Source organism: Lineus longissimus, chromosome 8 (genome assembly GCF_910592395.1).
Source record: "Lineus longissimus chromosome 8, tnLinLong1.2, whole genome shotgun sequence".
In the NCBI taxonomy this organism is placed as follows: Eukaryota; Metazoa; Nemertea; class Pilidiophora; order Heteronemertea; family Lineidae; genus Lineus; species Lineus longissimus.
In genome coordinates, this window is record NC_088315.1 from 8,367,173 (window position 1) to 8,385,222 (window position 18,050).

General features: G+C 41.1%; 2 protein-coding genes across 6 annotated transcripts in view; both read left to right on the plus strand.

Annotated features, from left to right (window-relative positions):
* Positions 1 to 3,721: 3,721 nt before the first annotated feature.
* On the plus strand, positions 3,722 to 6,413 carry LOC135492754 (histone H1-gamma, late-like). The gene is made up of 4 exons (XM_064779389.1): positions 3,722 to 4,058; positions 4,531 to 4,748; positions 5,279 to 5,427; positions 5,905 to 6,413. Exons 1-4 carry the CDS (start codon positions 3,793 to 3,795, stop codon positions 5,944 to 5,946), a joined length of 675 nt encoding a protein of 224 aa, XP_064635459.1. The 5' UTR covers positions 3,722 to 3,792; the 3' UTR covers positions 5,947 to 6,413.
* Positions 6,414 to 7,723: 1,310 nt separating this feature from the next.
* LOC135492690 (uncharacterized) overlaps positions 7,724 to 18,050 on the plus strand; it is a 129,488-nt gene continuing 119,161 nt past the window's right edge. For all 5 annotated transcript variants that reach the window (XM_064779274.1, XM_064779275.1, XM_064779278.1 and 2 more), the window contains exons 1-2: positions 7,724 to 7,806; positions 7,959 to 8,035. In XM_064779274.1, the coding sequence (XP_064635344.1) occupies positions 7,724 to 7,806; positions 7,959 to 8,035 (160 nt within the window). The remainder of the gene's footprint in view (positions 7,807 to 7,958; positions 8,036 to 18,050) is intronic.

Below are 18,050 nucleotides of genomic sequence, written 5' to 3' on the forward strand. Positions count from 1 at the left end.
AAACTAACACCGGGACTAAAACTAAAACTCTCCACAACACCAGAAATGAAATCAGTTCTGGTGTTAGTTTTGACACTCAGATTTAGCATTATCCTATTTCAAATTAGGTTTTAGTTTCACACTGAAACCAATTGGAACACCAAGGTCTGATCTTAATCCCAGCTCGGTGTTATATTTGGAAGTTTTGTAGTGCATTTTGTATTACCAATAAAACTAACACCTTAGGCATTAACACCGAGTGGATTTCAAAGTTGGTGTTGGTGTTAAGAAGGGAAAAAAATCATGTTGTTTGTACCATTTCAAGGAGTAGTTGCTGGTATTTTGAACGGGAATGATGATGGACGTGACAGAAGACGACCAAATTTGTATTTCTGACAAATGTTTTCAATGTTTTGACAATTTTTATTTGAGGCGTCTGCTAAAATTCTTGTCAGGCAAGATCAGAAGCGGTTACAATAGGGAAACAACAGTAACAACGACAACAGCATGCATGTTTGGTTTTTCCAAGGTTTTATCTCTGTCCATCTTGGTGTTAGTTTTACCTGCAGAATAAAACCTCTTCTTAGTTTCAGCCCAGGTTTTAGGTGTTTAGATAAAACCAGGTGTTGGTGTTAAACTAAAACCTCGAATTGGTCTTATCAAGACATAGGTTTTTAGGGGTAGAAATTAAGAATAAAACTGACACTAACACCCAACACTAAAACCAAAACCAACATTGAAATCACCCAATGTATAAAGTCATTTCAAACATTAAGCACCTGTCACCTGTGTGATGGAGATGGCGACTCCCTCCGATTGCGTAGGTTTTCTCCCGGTATGCGGGTTTCCTCCTACAGTACATTCCAAATCGTCATGTGATTTCCTTGTAATGTACAACAATAAAGTTTTTTTGAAAGAGAAACAGTTTTTTTCTTATTGACTTGCCTGTTGGGACACCATCACTAATTGAAACTTTTCATCGGAGCTACCCTTGTACTTACCAGATTTTTTACCTTAAAAATAGGTCAAATAAAAATCCTACTATGCCTTCCATCCCAATGGAAGTTGGAAATGACACACTTTTTAGTGTCATCAGTTTCAGTCACCCCCGAGGTCATCTTACCTAGTGGATTATGCATAAAGTTGCAACGACCATAACCACTGTGTTGGACTACAAGCGTATTGACCTTTGCACCCCAAGGAGAAGAGTCCATTGTAGGATTAGATTTCCAGTGACAACAGGCCCTAGCTCATCTGATCATTTCTCAAAACAAAAGAACTTAAAAGGTGGTGAAATGCTGAACAACCAGGACCAGTGGCACAGTGGTTTAAGTGCTAGACTCATAATCAGATAGTCATGAATGTGATTCTGTTTTGTTTCATGTTATTGAGCAAGACACTTGACCCAAAACGGCCTGGTTCTATCTCTTTGAAACGAAACGTGAAACTGTGGTCCCTTGTTGGCCTTCGTGGTGTCTTGGCCCCAGGGTAAGGGCTAGCGAAGTACGCAACCAATTGATGGGACTCTGGCCGGCCGAAAAGAGGGTCCTTGGGCCAATGAACACGATACATTGATTTGGCACGATTGATCACAACAATCAACAAAAGTGATGAGCTTGCCCTCTCGAGTGGTAGGCCCTCTACAAAAGGAGAGCCTCGGGGGACATGCCACTCTTTCATGGATAAGTAAACAGATGACGACGACAACGGATGGTGCAGTATTTCACAGACTCGGCACTCACTGTACTGACAAGGGGAAAATAAATCTCAAAGATATCTAACTAACTCTTGATACTGACTGTCAAGCAAGTTAACTCAATTGACAGAGTAAATTGGGAGTTCATCAATAAAAACAACAAAGACATGCAGATGTGTGCTTTTTGAGCAAACCTTTATTTCAGAAAAGGCACTCCTAGATTATCATAAATGGAGCAATGGCGGACACGACTTGGATAATTCTGCAGGTGTGAAGGGCAATACAAATGGTGAATGCTCGCAAAGCGGGGTTCATAGTATAGCCAGACTGGTAAAGAAGAGTGACATCATGTGGTCGTACTGGTTGGCACAGCAGAGTCCTCTGTTTCCATCGGACTTAATAAAGTGACAAAGTTATGAAAATCCTCTTCTTATTTAGTTTTTAGATGGTAGATATAAAGGCATAAAGGACAGAGAATAACTGGCAATAATCTCCTACTTTCTTTTCTTACTATCATTCACTCAAAGCCCAGGCCTAAGATGTGAAATGTTAAAAGCAAAATGAACAGCACCTGGCTGGCTTCACAGTAGGTCTAAATCATGGTTTCAAAATGCACAAGAGCTTGGGTGATGAATTGCTTATAAATAATACTTGGATCACTGGGACTGTTACCATGATGATTCACGTGCTTCCAAGACACAAAAAGGTCTAATAATACTATTAATTAATAGTTTAGATTAGTAATACTACTACTAATACCCTAGAGTATGAAATACTCGAGGGTCTGTCGGATGAGACTAAAAGCCGTGGTCCCTTGTACCTGAGTGTCTATGCCAGGGCAAGTAAAAGATCCCACGAAGGTGGACAGTAGCCTATAGTGGACTCCATACCTCCGGCAAAAATCCAATAGGGTTACGACGCCGGTAATGATATGATGATGATGATGAGAGAGTCTGGTGGCTTTTGCTTGTACGCCACCTGGGGGGATGTGCATGAACTCCAGGAGATTGTGGTGTCCTGTAGGGAGTGTGATACAATTAGACATCATAGGGGGTTAATATATGACCTTGAGCCCCGTTAGGTCATTTGGAAGCTTAGTTTGAGACCAACGCCAAACAGAAATTGAATAATAATCAACAGAAGTTGAGCAACATTAAATGAATTGATAAAAACGTAAGCCTTCAACAAATACAGAATCATAAAATACTAATTACTCATGTTTGGTCATCCCTCTACATTGAATGGTTTATCACCACTATGAATCCACATCTCTCAGATGACCACAGTCAGTTTATCACCAGTATGAATCCTATCCATATCCATATCCGATTCCTCAGATGATCACATTCACCCGAGTTCCCACTGAATGGTTTATCACCAGTATGAATCCTGGCTAACGGAAGCCCAAGGCTGGGAACACTGGGTACTGGGTAGTGCGTAGTGCATGGGTAGTGGGTAGTGCTTTTAGGGGGTGCCCCAACAAACAAGGCCCTGAGTGATACGTGTTGTGAAACTCTTATTTGGAGACTGGTCGCTTCAGTCGGTCGTTTCAGATCCTTTCGACGGTTCGTGCGGGGAAGGAGCGTGCAACTGGCCCTGGTATGAATTCGAGGATGGAGGAAACCAGCGGTTTTCCTAATTACTCCAAGGAATCAATTTCACAAACTAATTCAGACTTCGAGGTTTCGAGGTTTCGAGGTACAAGCGAAGTTTATATGCAAGAAGTTTAAATAGTTCATGGACTTGATGCATGGAGACTTAAATAATTCGCTCTCAAAGAACTTGCAATAACTTCGGCAAAGTTGCATCAAATTGCACCGAATTTTTGATGTGTCATTTGATAAACATTTTAAATAATTTCCGGGAATAATTGGAGAGAAAAGATAATCGGAACAATGCTAATTATCAATTTTAAAAATGTCTTCGGGACGATTTAGGCTTAATCGAAATGTGATTGGACCCTGAATAGTAAAGGGTTACAATAAGGTCGGCAGTCCGAGTATAAATTGACACGGGCGTGGATGAAGAGCACCACAACCCAGCAATAAGCATTGAGGTGACAACTACCGATTTTCACGAATTCCGCACGTGTCCTGTAGACCCAGGCCTTGGTCAGAATGGCGACCGACACCGACCAAACCGTCAAAGCGAAGAAGCCTGCCCGACCGAAAATGTTACAGCGGATCGTTGAAGCGATTCAGGCGCAACCACCCACCAACAAGGGCGTATCCATCACCACTATCAAGAATTTTATGATTGAAAAGTACGGGATGGAGAATAATGAAACTCTGAAGAATTCGCTCCGGAAGGGCATCGCGGAGGGAGCACTCGAGGACTTGGTTGTCCGGCCAAAGGGTTCTGAAGCGACAGGCTTGACCGGAAGGTAAAATCTTACAATATATTTTGCGTCCAATCTAAATTTCAGCAGGAAAATGCATTTTTATAATCATTGTATACCATGGAACGGTGTTGGTAAAATAAAATTTATCGTTGACCCTCTCCAAGCAAGGACGTCGCCCTGGGCGACACGCCCCCGACGCCGCGTGTACACCCAGCCATTCCGGGCCCCTGTTCATTTCGTACGCTCAATCATCACATCGATTAGGTTTAGTTTCACAATGCGACGATGATGAATGCGTAAACGGCACAAGTTGAAACGCATGATTAATCTCTTGATCTCGTTTCCCAAAGTTGTATCCGGACAGTTTCTGAAATGACTCAAACAAAGATTTCATTGAGTGTATTGGAGTGACTTTGCAAAGGCTGTGATGCAATAATATAGCTTTGTACGCTTGCCTGCGCCATCATCATTTTTGCACTCCAAACACATCAAACTTTCATCATTCCCTTTTCAGACTGAAGATCAACAAGCTAAAACTTGCATCCATGGAAAAAGAAAAGAATAAGAAAATGAAGTTGGATGCTAAACGGGCGGAAGTGAAAGAAAAGGCATTTAAGGCAAAGACGGACAAGCCGAAGTCGCGGGCTGACAAACCCAGATCAAAGAAAGTGAAGGAAAACAAGTCGCCCAAGAAGACAAAGACAACGCCAAAAACAACGCCCAAAAAAACTGGTAAGTTACATTAGCAAGAATGCCACTGCGTAATTTTGGGTCTTGAGGCATGTTATTTCAGCTCGGCATTCATTGGAATTTGTCAATCGGGTTAAAAAAATGCTCGTGACTTGTAAGTGGTACCGCTCGCCTCATATATTTTTGGTGGTGCGAATATAGGCATCCAGTGAGGGCCTCCATCGTGATGGAATCGAAGGGTTTTTTCTTTAAACATCATGCAGATCACACGTGGGCAGATCACACGTGGGTGTAATGTCTGATGCTGGAAAGATGACATGTCTGATGCTGGAAAGATGACATCAAGTCAACATGCCACTTACGACAGAAACGTCACTGCCGTGAGAAGACTAAACATCATGCGCGCATTCTCAGTGATATTTCAGTAGACACTCATGTCGATCCATCGTCGTTGTGCGTACATCCATCCTTGAAAGGACGATACTTTAGACTGATATTGATAAGTCGGCATGTAGACACTCTACACTTCCACACTTTCAGCATAATTATTTCGATTTAATATTCCATTTCAGCGTCTAAGAAGCCTACAGAAGCGAAACCTAAAGCTGCTGGCAAAAAGACGCCAACCAAAAAGACGCCAACCAAAAAGGCGCCAGCAAAGAAGGCCGCAGCCGGGGCCAGAGTCAAGAAGGCAGCTGCAACCGCTCCATCGACGCCGAGGGTAATGTCATGATTATGATTCTGTTGTCATATTCAACACCTTTTGGAACATCTTCCAACGTTTAGTTAGTCAATTAACGTTTAATTGTCGATTATTGATGGTTCGTCAATTGATTTTTCTCAAGTATGGTCATTCTGACGAGATGTTAATCACACCAAGGACTTTGTGACCATGACCTTGTGACAACATGAATATTCGTGAACCAAGTCGCATTGAACGGTCTCGTTCCGTTATATAGCATCTTTACCCTCGATGTGTTGCCATTGTTTCACTTCCAGACAACGCGCGTCAATATGGGCGGAGCCTATACCGCTGGAAGGTTTAGTATGTAATATTGCTTCGTTCCGTAAAATAGCTTCGTTCCGTAATATAGCTTCGTTCCGTAATATAGCTTCGTTACGGTATATTCATGCAGTTTTGTGGGTTTCCACTTCGATACAGTCCAATATTCATGTATTTACTTGCTTATATTTACAGGAAAAACTGAAAGCCACCAAATCTAAGAAGGCGCGTGTGTGATGAGGATCCTCCTCCTGACATAAAACTAGCAGAATCCGGGTATGGGACAATTCGCATCACGTGTTCTTCCGGTTGGTTACCCCGGTGCTCATTGTTTTTATTGAATACATTTTATATGCGCATGTGGACCACTGCAATGACTTTATCATAAAAAATGAAGTGAATGCAGGTGATGAATGTACAGGAGGGGGGAGTGGAAAAAAGGGATCAACTTCCCTGGTGCACTCGTTGAGTGATCACGAAAAGTGATCATACAATATGCATGGCCATTGCACGTCTTTGTTAACCATGTTTTTGTCAAGTGTAATGTCTTGGATTTTTGTATCGTACTTTGTCACATTATTCAGTCTTTTTGTACAATGTGGATCAAACAAATAAATTATGAATAAAAGCATCTCGTTTTGTAATTGTCAATTTGACCAATGTACCAGCATAGCGCTGGAAACCTCTGTCCACTGTATGCAAGCAGGTTCCAAGCGTACAGTGCTATACTCCACAACGGGACGATTCAAACCTGAAATGCGGGCATCTGCTCGCCATGTGGCGTTGTACGCATGTCCACTTGCTTGTACGACTTGCTTGCAAAGCAGAGGTCTCCCGAAGGTTGTTGTCATATGCCAGAATCTCTCGGTGTGGTATCCATGACACTCAGTTTTATGATTAAATGACGCATACCGCCGATTGAAATTGGCAGGCGGCGGAACCTTTTTGAGCCTCTGCATGTCAAAATATATGACCACCGAAAACGTTTCACCGGCGAATCTCTCCATTTGCGCAGTCGCCAATACTATTTTCATCTAACACCCGCTCGGTCGAATGCTCCTCCCCTCGCACAGGTTACACGGCAATTAGTGACGAGCCCTGTAGCTTGGGATGGACAATTTTTGGCTTGATAAGAAGGCGATTGACGTGATATCCCATATCTGAAGACCTCCCTCCCCCCTCTGACTTTTACTCGTTGCAGCGTTGATTCCAACGAATATCGCAAGATGGCACCGTTCTTGTTTCCCAACTTGTGCGCAGTGTCCCATTTCGAAATCTCGTTTGCAGTGACAAAAATTATCGCCGAGAAAAATATCTACGAGGCACATTTGATAAGTAATAATCAATCTCCATGATGAATTTGATGATGAAATGTATTGCCCCGAGTGTCTAGACATGCGATGGATATTCGTATAGGTCGAATATTTCAAGTACCGATGTTGTTAAGCAACAAATGGATCTATGTCGACGTGGTCTCTCTATAGGTATAAATCCCTATCATATCCTCAATTAAGTGAACAATAATATTGAACAAGACTATTAAATCCACAGGGACTGAATTTATTAAATCCATAGGGACTGAATTTACGTTCAAGCTACCAAGCACAAATAACACTAAACTAGAAAATTCTTTTAACTGAAGGACCGGGTATGCCGCCTAATCATGCTTGCATAACTTTACTACGCGCAAGAAGTGGTTGTAAACTATCGGAATTCCTTCACTGCCATGTATCAGCCTGTCAATCAATTACAGGCTATTCCCAATTTACTCAAGCGTATCCAATTAGGACCCGCACGCGCCGGCTCTGTCGTTAACCGTATATCAGTTTTTCCTGATGAATGCGTAAAGACGCGAATTAAGTGTAACTGGATTGAGTTGATCGATAGGAAAGAAACGATAACTGCAGTTACCGTTATTTAATCACATTTTTGATTGACTAAACCGCAACGGCGGGAGGTAAAACATATCGATTGAAGAGCCAAAGGTGTATCCCTTAAGTGATATGTTGTAAACATGGCCGCTGAGCTTCTCCGCTCGGGCCTTCCTTATTCATGGACTTACGGTGTTACTGCCGATGGAAGGATATTCTTTATTGAGTGAGTACCCTCAACCTCTTCCGATTATCAAACCCAACATCTGTGCAAAATTTCAAGAGCAGACATTGCCAAGTTCGTGAGATAAAGCACTTTTAGAGTGACTTTTCGGTGATCAAAATTTTGAGATCTGGTTTCTTGTTAACCTTTTTCAGCGATGAGAATCGCCGGACAACTTGGCTGCATCCACGGGATCGCGAGCCCGTTCAAACTGGATACAGACCCCTTCGAGGTAGGCATGTATCCCTTTATTTTATGTGTAATTCTTATAATGTTACAGTTCTTGAAACACGTGGAACCTTGCCGAAAGTAAATCGCGTCCCGCGTCCCGCATTCCGCATATCGATATCAACGCGCTAGCATTGAGTGGGTATTTAAATTTCTACGGTGGCCTGTAGATGTAACTCACAAAATGGTATTAGTATATGGATTTGTTAAAAACTGTTACCTGAAAGGTCTATTCCTGGTAAAGCGAAGGTATGATTGATCAGCTGCATTATTTTACAGACAGAGGTGTGATTTATGATACAGAGGGCTGAATTAGGGGGCCTAATTCTGATTGAGAATATGTAGGCCTATGGTAACAAATTTTTCAGTTGTGAAACAGGTTTTTTTTCTGTTCATTATAGGGACAGATAATGTGACCCTATGTTAGTCTAATTTAAGGGGTGTAAGACTGAATAGAAGTCTCATTGCATTATACATCATCAGCAGTTTTTTCCAATGGACTTACCATACATCCCTAAATAAAAAAAACTATCTGAAACTACAATTCAAGGTGCATGCTGAAAATTCTCCTTATCACACTCGGAAAGCATCTTGACACTCAAGGCGCTGAGTCCTTTAATGAACAATCTGTAGGGACTGTCTGTTTTGCCTGTTTTTTTTTGACTAACTGGAGTAAGATGTCAGTAAGTTCTCCTTATCACACACAGAAAGCATCTTGACACAAGGCGCTGAGTCCTTTAATGAACAATCTGTAGGGACTGTCGGTTTTGTCTGTTATTTTTGGACTTACTGGAGTAAGATGTCAGAAAGTTCAACCAACAGTTTGTGCACCATACAGGCCTAATTCATATGTGATTGCTAAATTTAATTTTGATGACCTAAACCTCACTGGATGTTGGAGGAGGCTGATTTGGATGACTGATAGTGATATTCCTTACCAAGATGGTTTATCACAGACTACTGGGTGAATGCATTGAGTGTAGCAAAAACATATAAGACATTGTGTTGACCCCCAACCATGTTGGGTCAAATAATCATTTGTACAAAATTTCATTATGTTTGATATACAGTAGAACCTCTCTATTAAGGACACCCTCAGGACTGACAAGTGCTGTCCTTAATAGAGAGGTGTCCTGATTAGAGAGGTCAAATTGAATGGAAACAACCAATTTGGGACCAAAACTAGTGTCCTCAATAGAGAGGTTGTCCTTAATAGAGAGGTGTCTGCTAACAGAGGTTCCACTCTATAGATTTGGGTGACCCATTTCTTATCAATTGAAAGACACCGCAAATCAAACATACTGGGCATTCCAGTAATACATATCTATAATAATATAGAAAACCTCTCTAAAAGGACAGCCATGTGAGCTTACAACACTGACAATTCAAAATGTCATGAATTCACTTTGATCACAAAAGAGCAATGTTGCTTTATGTCGCTGGTATAGGACGTGCTAGCACCCAACATAATAAGGAATTCTCATAGTAATTTTGACATTCACATTGAATTTAAAGGCATTTCCTCCCCCCTGTTTGTCAATTCTTCCCAACACCCATAAATAATGCTACCCAGCCTAAAGGTTTACTCGAGCAAACACATGATAAGGACTTGAATGGCACACCATCTCATGAAAAGTAGAGAAATTCCCATCAAAAGTGAATTATTAGGGTGACCCAGTTGACATTATTGATATATCCTTTTTGCTATCCCATCAGTCATGTTTGTTGGTTGTCCCATAACCACCTGCCCTGGGGGGGGGGGGGAGGGTGCATGAAAGGCACATTTTTCACAGACAGATGTCTGGGAGCAGTGCCCCTGCCCCCTCCCCCAAATATGGCGCTGAAAAGTGAAATTGATTGGTCTGTGTCACCCAAACGTCATGTCCTCATTAATCTGTCTATATAAGTGTGTAGCCAGTCGTTCAATGACATGACAAAGAGTGATCAATGCATCAAAGGATGTACGCTTCTGATCAGTGAATGGCTGAGGGGAGAGTAAAGCTTGTTTAATTAACCAAATTGATATACAGTAGAACCTCCCTTTGTGGACACCTCTCTATCAAGGACACTAGTTTTGGTCCCAAATTGGTTGTTTCAATTCAATTTGACCTCTCTAATCGGGACACCTCTCTGTTAAGAACAGTACTAGTCAGTCCCAAGGGTGTCCTTAATAGAGAGGTTCTACTGTAGTTGGCGCCAAAACTGTTTTGCTAGCAAATTTGTTGATTTTTGTTGGTTTCTTTACTGTGATTGATCAGAACTTTCTGGACTTAACTGACATCTGTATTTTTCTATCCACTTCTAATCTTGCTATTTGATTGATGCCAAAACACTTTGATTATACTTTTTATGATAAGACTTGTTGACACTCAGAGGAAAAATATCTTTGGCTTAGAAAGAGTAGTTTATCAGTGTTGCAGAATTCCTCCACAAATCCTTGTTGTCAGTCTTCAATGAATCCCTCACGCTGTCGGCTCACCATGGCATAGGCTCAGCTTCCAGAAAGCCATTATTTGTCAATCACTGTTCCTCACCATGCCCATCAACATCAAAGTGATGTTGTGAAAGGAACAGCTAGAGTCCCGGTGAAGCAGGCAAATCATTACTTTTCCATCGTTTTGTGGATGTGATAAATATATTGATTTGCCAGTGGTCCAGATTGTTTGCCTGTTTGTGATTTTGCCTTTGTTTGGGAATGGTCACAGTTGCTTTCCTGAGATTCACATATTTGTGGAAGACACATATGTGAATTGAAATTCAGTAGAAGCTCTCCACTGAGGACACCCTTTGAGTGAAAAATTTTGTCCTTAGTTACCATTTCATATTTGCCAATTGCCATGGTGAAATGTGTTAAGAAACTTTTGCGGGTTAAGTGCCTTGCTTTTGGATACAACCGACCATGACAAATGGCCTTGAACTTAACATACCTCATAGGCAGCTGATGTGATGCTTTCATTTCCTGCCTACATAAAAGTTAATAAACTTGAGATCTCTCATTACTGTTCTCAGTAAACACACATTTGGGGGAAATAATCTCGCTGTGTTTAAACAGGCATGGCTCCGAGTCAAATGAAAACTGTATTATTATGGCTATAAGTCCCATCAATCTGATCGTTTGTCAATTTTTCGTGATTGAGAATGAGATAAGCCTGATATCAGTTGTCAATGATTGAGAATGAGGTTAGCCTGATATCAGTTGTCTATTTTCCATGATTGAGAATGAGATGGGCCTGATATCAGTTCTCAGTTTTCCATGATTGAAAATGAGGTGAGCCTGATATCAGTTGTAAGGTTTCCATGATTTTGAATGAGGTGAGCCTGATATCAGTTGTAAGTTTTCCATGATTGAAAATGAGGAAAGCCTGATATCAGTTGTAAGTTTTCCATTATTGAGAATGAGGTGAGCCTGATCTCAGAAATTTTTGTCAGTTTTCAATGATTGAGAATGAGTTGACCCTTGCGCAAGCACAGTGGGACCTCTCTCGGCAGACACCTCTGTAAGCAAGCCAATTTGACCTCTCTTATCAGGACGCCTCTCTCTAAGGATAGTACATGTAGTATTATTCAGTCCCAATGGTGTCCCTTGATAGGGATTTACTACATTTTATATGTTACAGAGGGCCTATGCCTTAAGTTCAGTTGCCATATATACCTAGATGCAGATTTCTGGCCTGGTTTGTACACCTGAATAAAATGTAAATTCTTCTGTACAAGTATTCATGAGATTCATGTTACTGCCAAGCATTCATTAGGAAAATAATGAAATTCTAATGATAAACCTGAGTTAAGAACCTGGTACCGTCTAATTAGAATATTATATACTAGAGTAGAATGCAGGGACATGGATATCTATGCGATTGGCATGCAGGTCATGTGTTACCAGTTAGTGCGTGATTATTGTTTAATGTGATGTTAAACGAACTAGTCCCTTGGGGGGTTGTGGGCGGCCTAGAGCTGCTGATAGGAGGTTGTATGCTAGGATCAGCCCAGTGGATTGACTGATGGCATGCGTTAATTGGCGCGTACATGAAATTTGAATTTTTGTGACAAAATAATTGGATTGATGACTTCTTTTTTAAAGGTCTTGACATTCATCCATCAGCCTAATCCAAATAACCTTTCTGTGGAAACCAAGGGGTACATTCTGTTACACTTGGCCTTCTCAGTTGAAGGATTGAGTTGCACTGGCCATGCCTTGAAACCCATGACTTTCCTATCACGAGTTTAAATCCCTTCCACTATGCAACCGCACTTCACTTCCCAATAAAATTGTGTCCCACAAGGTTTACAAGTTTATAAGTCATAAATAGTTATAACGAATTAAGTCAACTCAATAAAAAGTCTATTGCGTGACTTTGACATGGGATTGGATTGAAATCTCACCATAAAAATAATCGAAAATGCTTACTTATATAGTATGTATCACCATTAAACAATCCTTTCAGAACATGTGAATGCAATATTATTTATTGCTCAGTAGTTGTTGGTGCATGTATTTTATAGCTGTTCAACTATGCGTAGCGTGGATTGAAAGTTTATGAAAGTTTGATTCATGTATTATACCAGGAGTGGTGCTAAAATGAAATACTGATGAATATGAATGTTTGACTGGTCTTGCACGAAGTGCATTATATACAGTGCATTGTGTAGGATATGGCAGACGATATTGACTTTCTTGGTATTTATTTTGCGCTTGTAATCACATTGTACTACTTGAAAAACTATTTTAAAACAAGAACAATGACAAAGAACGACGGTTGTTGACGGTTAATAATTTGTTGTCACTGTGGATGTTAGATGTTGACAGCCATCTTGCAATGAAAGAATAACCAAGAGTGGCTCGGAAACTTAGTCCAAGTATGAGAAAATCAGGTTGCTATACAAAAACAGTGGCTGATAGATTTCTGTTATATCATAATCTAAAGGAGACTTTGCTTTAAAAGTCAACGACAGAATTGTCATCTACTGTACTGGCAGCAAAATCTCTCTCAGCGCGCGCCTCTCAGAGGACGTTGATGACTCCTGTTGCTCGCGGCACATCTCATTGTGCACACATCAGATATTATTGATTCGTCTTAATGTTTCTATAAGCTATTATAAGTCTCGCATCAGGTAAATTGATTTGTGCGGGCTTCTTGTCGGGATGTTCATTCCCCCTGTCACGGTTCAGGCTGCAGAGGGTTATTTAACCAAGCGGTATGTGCGATGTATGTTGGTGATGTATGGCAAGATTTGTGGGTCAGACCAGATGAATGCGACAGGCTCGGTTTTATGGGTCAGACCAGATGAATTCTGACAGGCTCGGTTTTGTGGGTCAGATCAAATGCACGCTGACCTTTGTGGGTCAGACCAGATGAATGCTGACAGGCTCGGTTTTGTGGGGCAGACCAATATGCTGACAGGCTCAGTTTTGTGGGTCAGACCAGATGCATGCTGACCGACTCGCTTTTGTGGGTCAGACCAGATGAAATGTTGAAATTCCCTACATCCGTTGCCCGGTATATCTCCTATAGCCCACAGAAGAGCCAAACATTTCATCAGATAAATTGATTTCTGCTGGCTTCTTGTCATCGTGCTCGTCCCACCTTTTGTGGTTCAGGCCATAGAGAAGCCGCAATGATTCAATTTGAGACAGAGGAATTATTTTAACTCTGGGACCATGTGTATTGGTATGGCAATGTATAGAGATGGGCATTGCATCGTGACATTAATGGTAATGACGATTGGCGGGTCAGATGACACAGATACTGAAAGATTTCGTGTTCAGGTCCTGTACTTACTTTTACTTAAGAACAACATGATGGTTTAAGCCATCAAAAGTGTGAGGTTATTGTTTTTGATTATTTCTGCAACTCTGTATAGTGACGGAATGAGTTGCTGGCTCATAGTTGCCTGGTAGATGGGGAGAGGCGGCCTCCTTGAAGCGTCATCACCAACGTGTCATCATCCATCTTTGGTCTGGACCCTTGCCTAAGATCTGCCTGGCATGGTTGGACCTTCCAGGAGCCGGAGCTCTCGCCAGCGTAGCCCTTAGGGTCACATGGACGTACAAGTAGGTGCACCACGGTAAGGTCAGGATCCAACTTTGGTCTGGACCCTTGCCTAAGATCTGTCTGGTATAGTTGGACCTTCCAGGAGCCGGAGCTCTCGTCAGCGTAGCCCTTAGGGTCACATGGACGTACAAGTAGGTGTACCAAGGCAAGGTCAGGATCCACAACACTCGTCAGGTCCTGTAAACCTTAAATTTGGAATCTTTGTTCTCCGGATTCACGTGCAAAGTATACCTGACGTCAGCAACACATACAATTAAAACAGAAATAACTGTGGGAGGATATTCGACGTGGCGATCTGAACCTTGTGTGGAAGAAAAATTTGCTCTATTTCACACAAGGTTCAGATAGCCATGGCATTTAATCAGTTTTCATATTAACTTTCATATTCTATGCAGCGAAACGAGATTAATTAGCACAACGTTAATCAATGATTGACAAGAATGTCTGTTAATCAAGGTGACATAAATATACAGTATTGACGTTGTTGTCACTTTCATTATAAGATATGACAGTGTGTTTGGATGTGAGATTGATTCTTCGGGCGATTTTTTCTGTAATGAAGTTGTCTTTCTGTCAGTTTGTGTCATTAGTTTGTGGTGTCACTGAGTAAAACTGAGGGTATGGCAGTTTGATTATTGATCTACACCAAAATAAATTCATATGTTGTTGTACTCATATTGTTCTCGTTACCAGATGGACTCAAGTTATATGAGACAAGACCACTAATGAATATTCATAGGTTGGAGGGTCGAGGCCTATCAATTAGACGAGTGCATGTTTTTAACTCTCAAGTACATATTTGGAGAGGTATTGAAAAAATATTTGCTGTGGCAAGTCTACAGATATAAAGAAATTATTTGATGAAAAAATTAATTTCGAATTTTGCTAATTGGGTAATAGGGGGGCGTGTTTTGAGTTTTTTCTGCCAGTTGGCTGAAAAGAGTGGAAATATCAAAGTCTGTCTAATTTGTCGATTATCAAAAAATTTCCGTGGTCAATCAACAGTTTATTTTTCACCATTTACTTGCCCGACTGTCCGGAATAACATAATCTAAATTTCAGATTCACAACAGAGCGCATTATTTGATGCGTCGCGGTCAAACATTGACAATTTAACTGCTTAAAGGCTTAAAAAATCAATTGTGGTCTTGCCTCATATTGGTAAATGTACCAGTGAGCGGCCATTTTGACTGTTTTTTTTGTGATGTACAAATTTTCCAAGACATGCTGCTTTCGTTAGGCATCCTGAACCTCACAATCTTATACTCCTTTCTAATGTGGGGTGAATCTTGGCAAGATGCAATAACCTTGATGGTCATGATGAAGTTGGGATGCACGTGTTGGGTTCACATTATTCTTGGTTGGAGGGGAACTGACTCTCCTGGGAGAACAGGCATTGGGCTGATGAAGAATGAGTTATAATGTAGAGACCGGCTGAAATTGATCACCTACCAGTTTGCTGCCACCTTCCAGGCTGCCGTAAAAACGTCTAGTTTATACCGATCGAAGAACGAGAAGAAAAGGAAGCAGGAAGATGGATGTTGAAGCGAAAAGTAAGTTTCTCGGCAGATTGGCAGGATGGCTATGGCCATTACCTTCCATTAGGGGAAAGTGTAATGCGCCTTTTTCCCACCCAATCTCATTCACCAACCTTTCTTATAAAAAGCATCGCTTTTTCCTAATGATGCACATAAGTGATGATTTTAACCTGTGATCGATCATTTAAGGGCAGACGGAGCTTTTGTTTTTGGGGCTGGTTCCGGGAGGTAGGGAGGTATGGAGCTGAAAATGGTACGATTCTCTGAATTCTTTGGTTTCACCTTGTTTTAAAAAAGATTAGAGATGACTCCTAATATGAGAAACAAACTGCAAGCCCTTGCTGTCAGATTCATTTCGCATTCTCCATAAATCGAATTTATATCACTCATGAAGATCGACTGACTTTGCCCATGATACCCTCGAGCAAGCGACGATTTTTATACAGCTGATGAAAACTGTAAATCGAATCACCGTTTTCTCATGAAGCTTTTAAAAGATACCACTGCCATCAGACGATAGATAGTTATAGAAGTCATCAGAAAGATATTTTATGGGTGAATGCATATGACAGCTTGAAGCAGTTTATTACATTGGTTTCGGCAATAACTAAGCAGCCTGTCATATTTTCCAATCAAAAATTTCACTTTAGATTGAGTTCGAAATGTACCTGAGACTAATCTGGAAATGGAAAATGGGAAAATTAATCTGGTGATATTCATTTTATTGTAAATTATCTAAGTACAAAAATTTATGATTGGCAATTCTGTTCCACGCAGGCCAGAGCTGAAATTAAAACTAAACCAATGATGCCCTTTTATAAAATCCCATCGAACTATAATGGCTGGGAATAAACTGTAATGATTTTAAATGTGACCCACTCACTCTCCTCACTTTGAATACTGATTGCTTTTCAAATGCGTCTCAAGCATTCCGGCAATTAATGGGGGATTGAAATATATATTGTACCTCGTTCTTTTAGAGAGCTGTTCGCGGAGTCTGCGTTTCTTTGAAGACGGATGAAGCCCCAGGTACCCACTGAAACATTCTGTCGTTAAAGGTCAGACGTTGTTCACTTTCGGTTCCAGCATTTCTGGTAAAAGACACATTTTAAAGGAAACCTTTAACAGAACACTTTCACAAGAGAAAGAGAGTTTTAAGCAGCCCGGTAAAAACCTAATGCAGGAATACTTTCAGTCGTGAAAATTATTCTCATCGAGTTTGGCTGTTGATAAATAAGGTGTCAAAACACAAAAGATAGTATAAAACTTTTCAAATGGTTTTTAAGTGGCTCTGTTGTTAAGAGCCTCAGCCACCCCGCGGTCATATGTTAGAACTATGCCAAATTGGTTGTTCATCAAAGTAATAGTGCCCTGAGCAAACCTGGTGCTAAAATTTAAGACCAGACCCGCCTTTGATGGCAGTTTCCCTCAACCACTGACGGAGAGTTTGGTGAACACTCTATCGCATCGAGCATCAGCTTCCGCTTCATTCTCGAGCGAGCCCCGCAGGAACAGAAGCGATTTCTGACGAGGATCTAATGACCTTTAATTAATTGGACAAATCAATAACTATACGAGGTCTGGCAAATGATATTTATATCAGTCCTGCTGGAAGCTGAAGGCGGGCTGGAGCAGATGCTGTTTGTGGAATTGAGGGACTTAGAATTGGTTTCCAAATACCAAGACTGGGTCTCGTAGTCATATGGACATATGCTCTTGGGAGTTGATGTTGTTTTGGGGGTGGGTATGCTTTATCTTGTGCACCATGAAGGTATTGTTTTAGTCTAACTGACCATGTGCTAATAAAAAAACACTCGAGTTGGTCAGGTAGCACTTCAAAATTCATATGAGCATTTTGACTGCAGTACCCATTGATACAATGGGTACCAAGGCAAGATGCTGGTGTCCTGATGACTGAGATCAAACTGAATAGAAAACACTTTTTGGGGACAAAAGTTACTGTCCTTAATAGAGAAGGTGTCCTGCTAAGAGAGGTGTCTGATGAGGGGCGTTCCTCAGTAATATCTTACCAATTTAGTGTCAGAGCTCCTGAACCCCTAGCACACTACCCTGAGGAGAGCACTCGACAGTTATTTGGTGTCATATCGAGTCTCTTACTTTCAACTCAATGCATGAAAAGCCAATCAGGTTAACCAAGCGTCGTCATATACCATTCAATTACCTCCCACGGACATTCATTGCCATGATAAATTTTCCCTAATTTTTTCACCCCGAGTGTCAATTCGTGTCCCTTGTCAAGTGTGCCACTTGGCCATATCGTGATATCTTTGATACAAGAAAAACTGCTTTATTTCCATTATGGTTACAAGGCTGGAGAGGTGGTATTGATTCTATTATGGCAAGACCTTTTATATGACTGGTCATGTTCTTGTATTTCATTCAGGATTGCATGACTCGATATTTTGTG

Coding starts and splice junctions, on each gene's coding strand:
- LOC135492754 (XM_064779389.1), top strand. CDS start 3,793: ATGGCGACCGACACCGACCAAACCGTCAAAGCGAAGAAGCCTGCCCGA. Junction 4,059..4,530: donor GCGACAGGCTTGACCGGAAG/GTAAAATCTTAC, acceptor TTCCCTTTTCAG/ACTGAAGATCAACAAGCTAA. Junction 4,749..5,278: donor AACAACGCCCAAAAAAACTG/GTAAGTTACATT, acceptor ATTCCATTTCAG/CGTCTAAGAAGCCTACAGAA.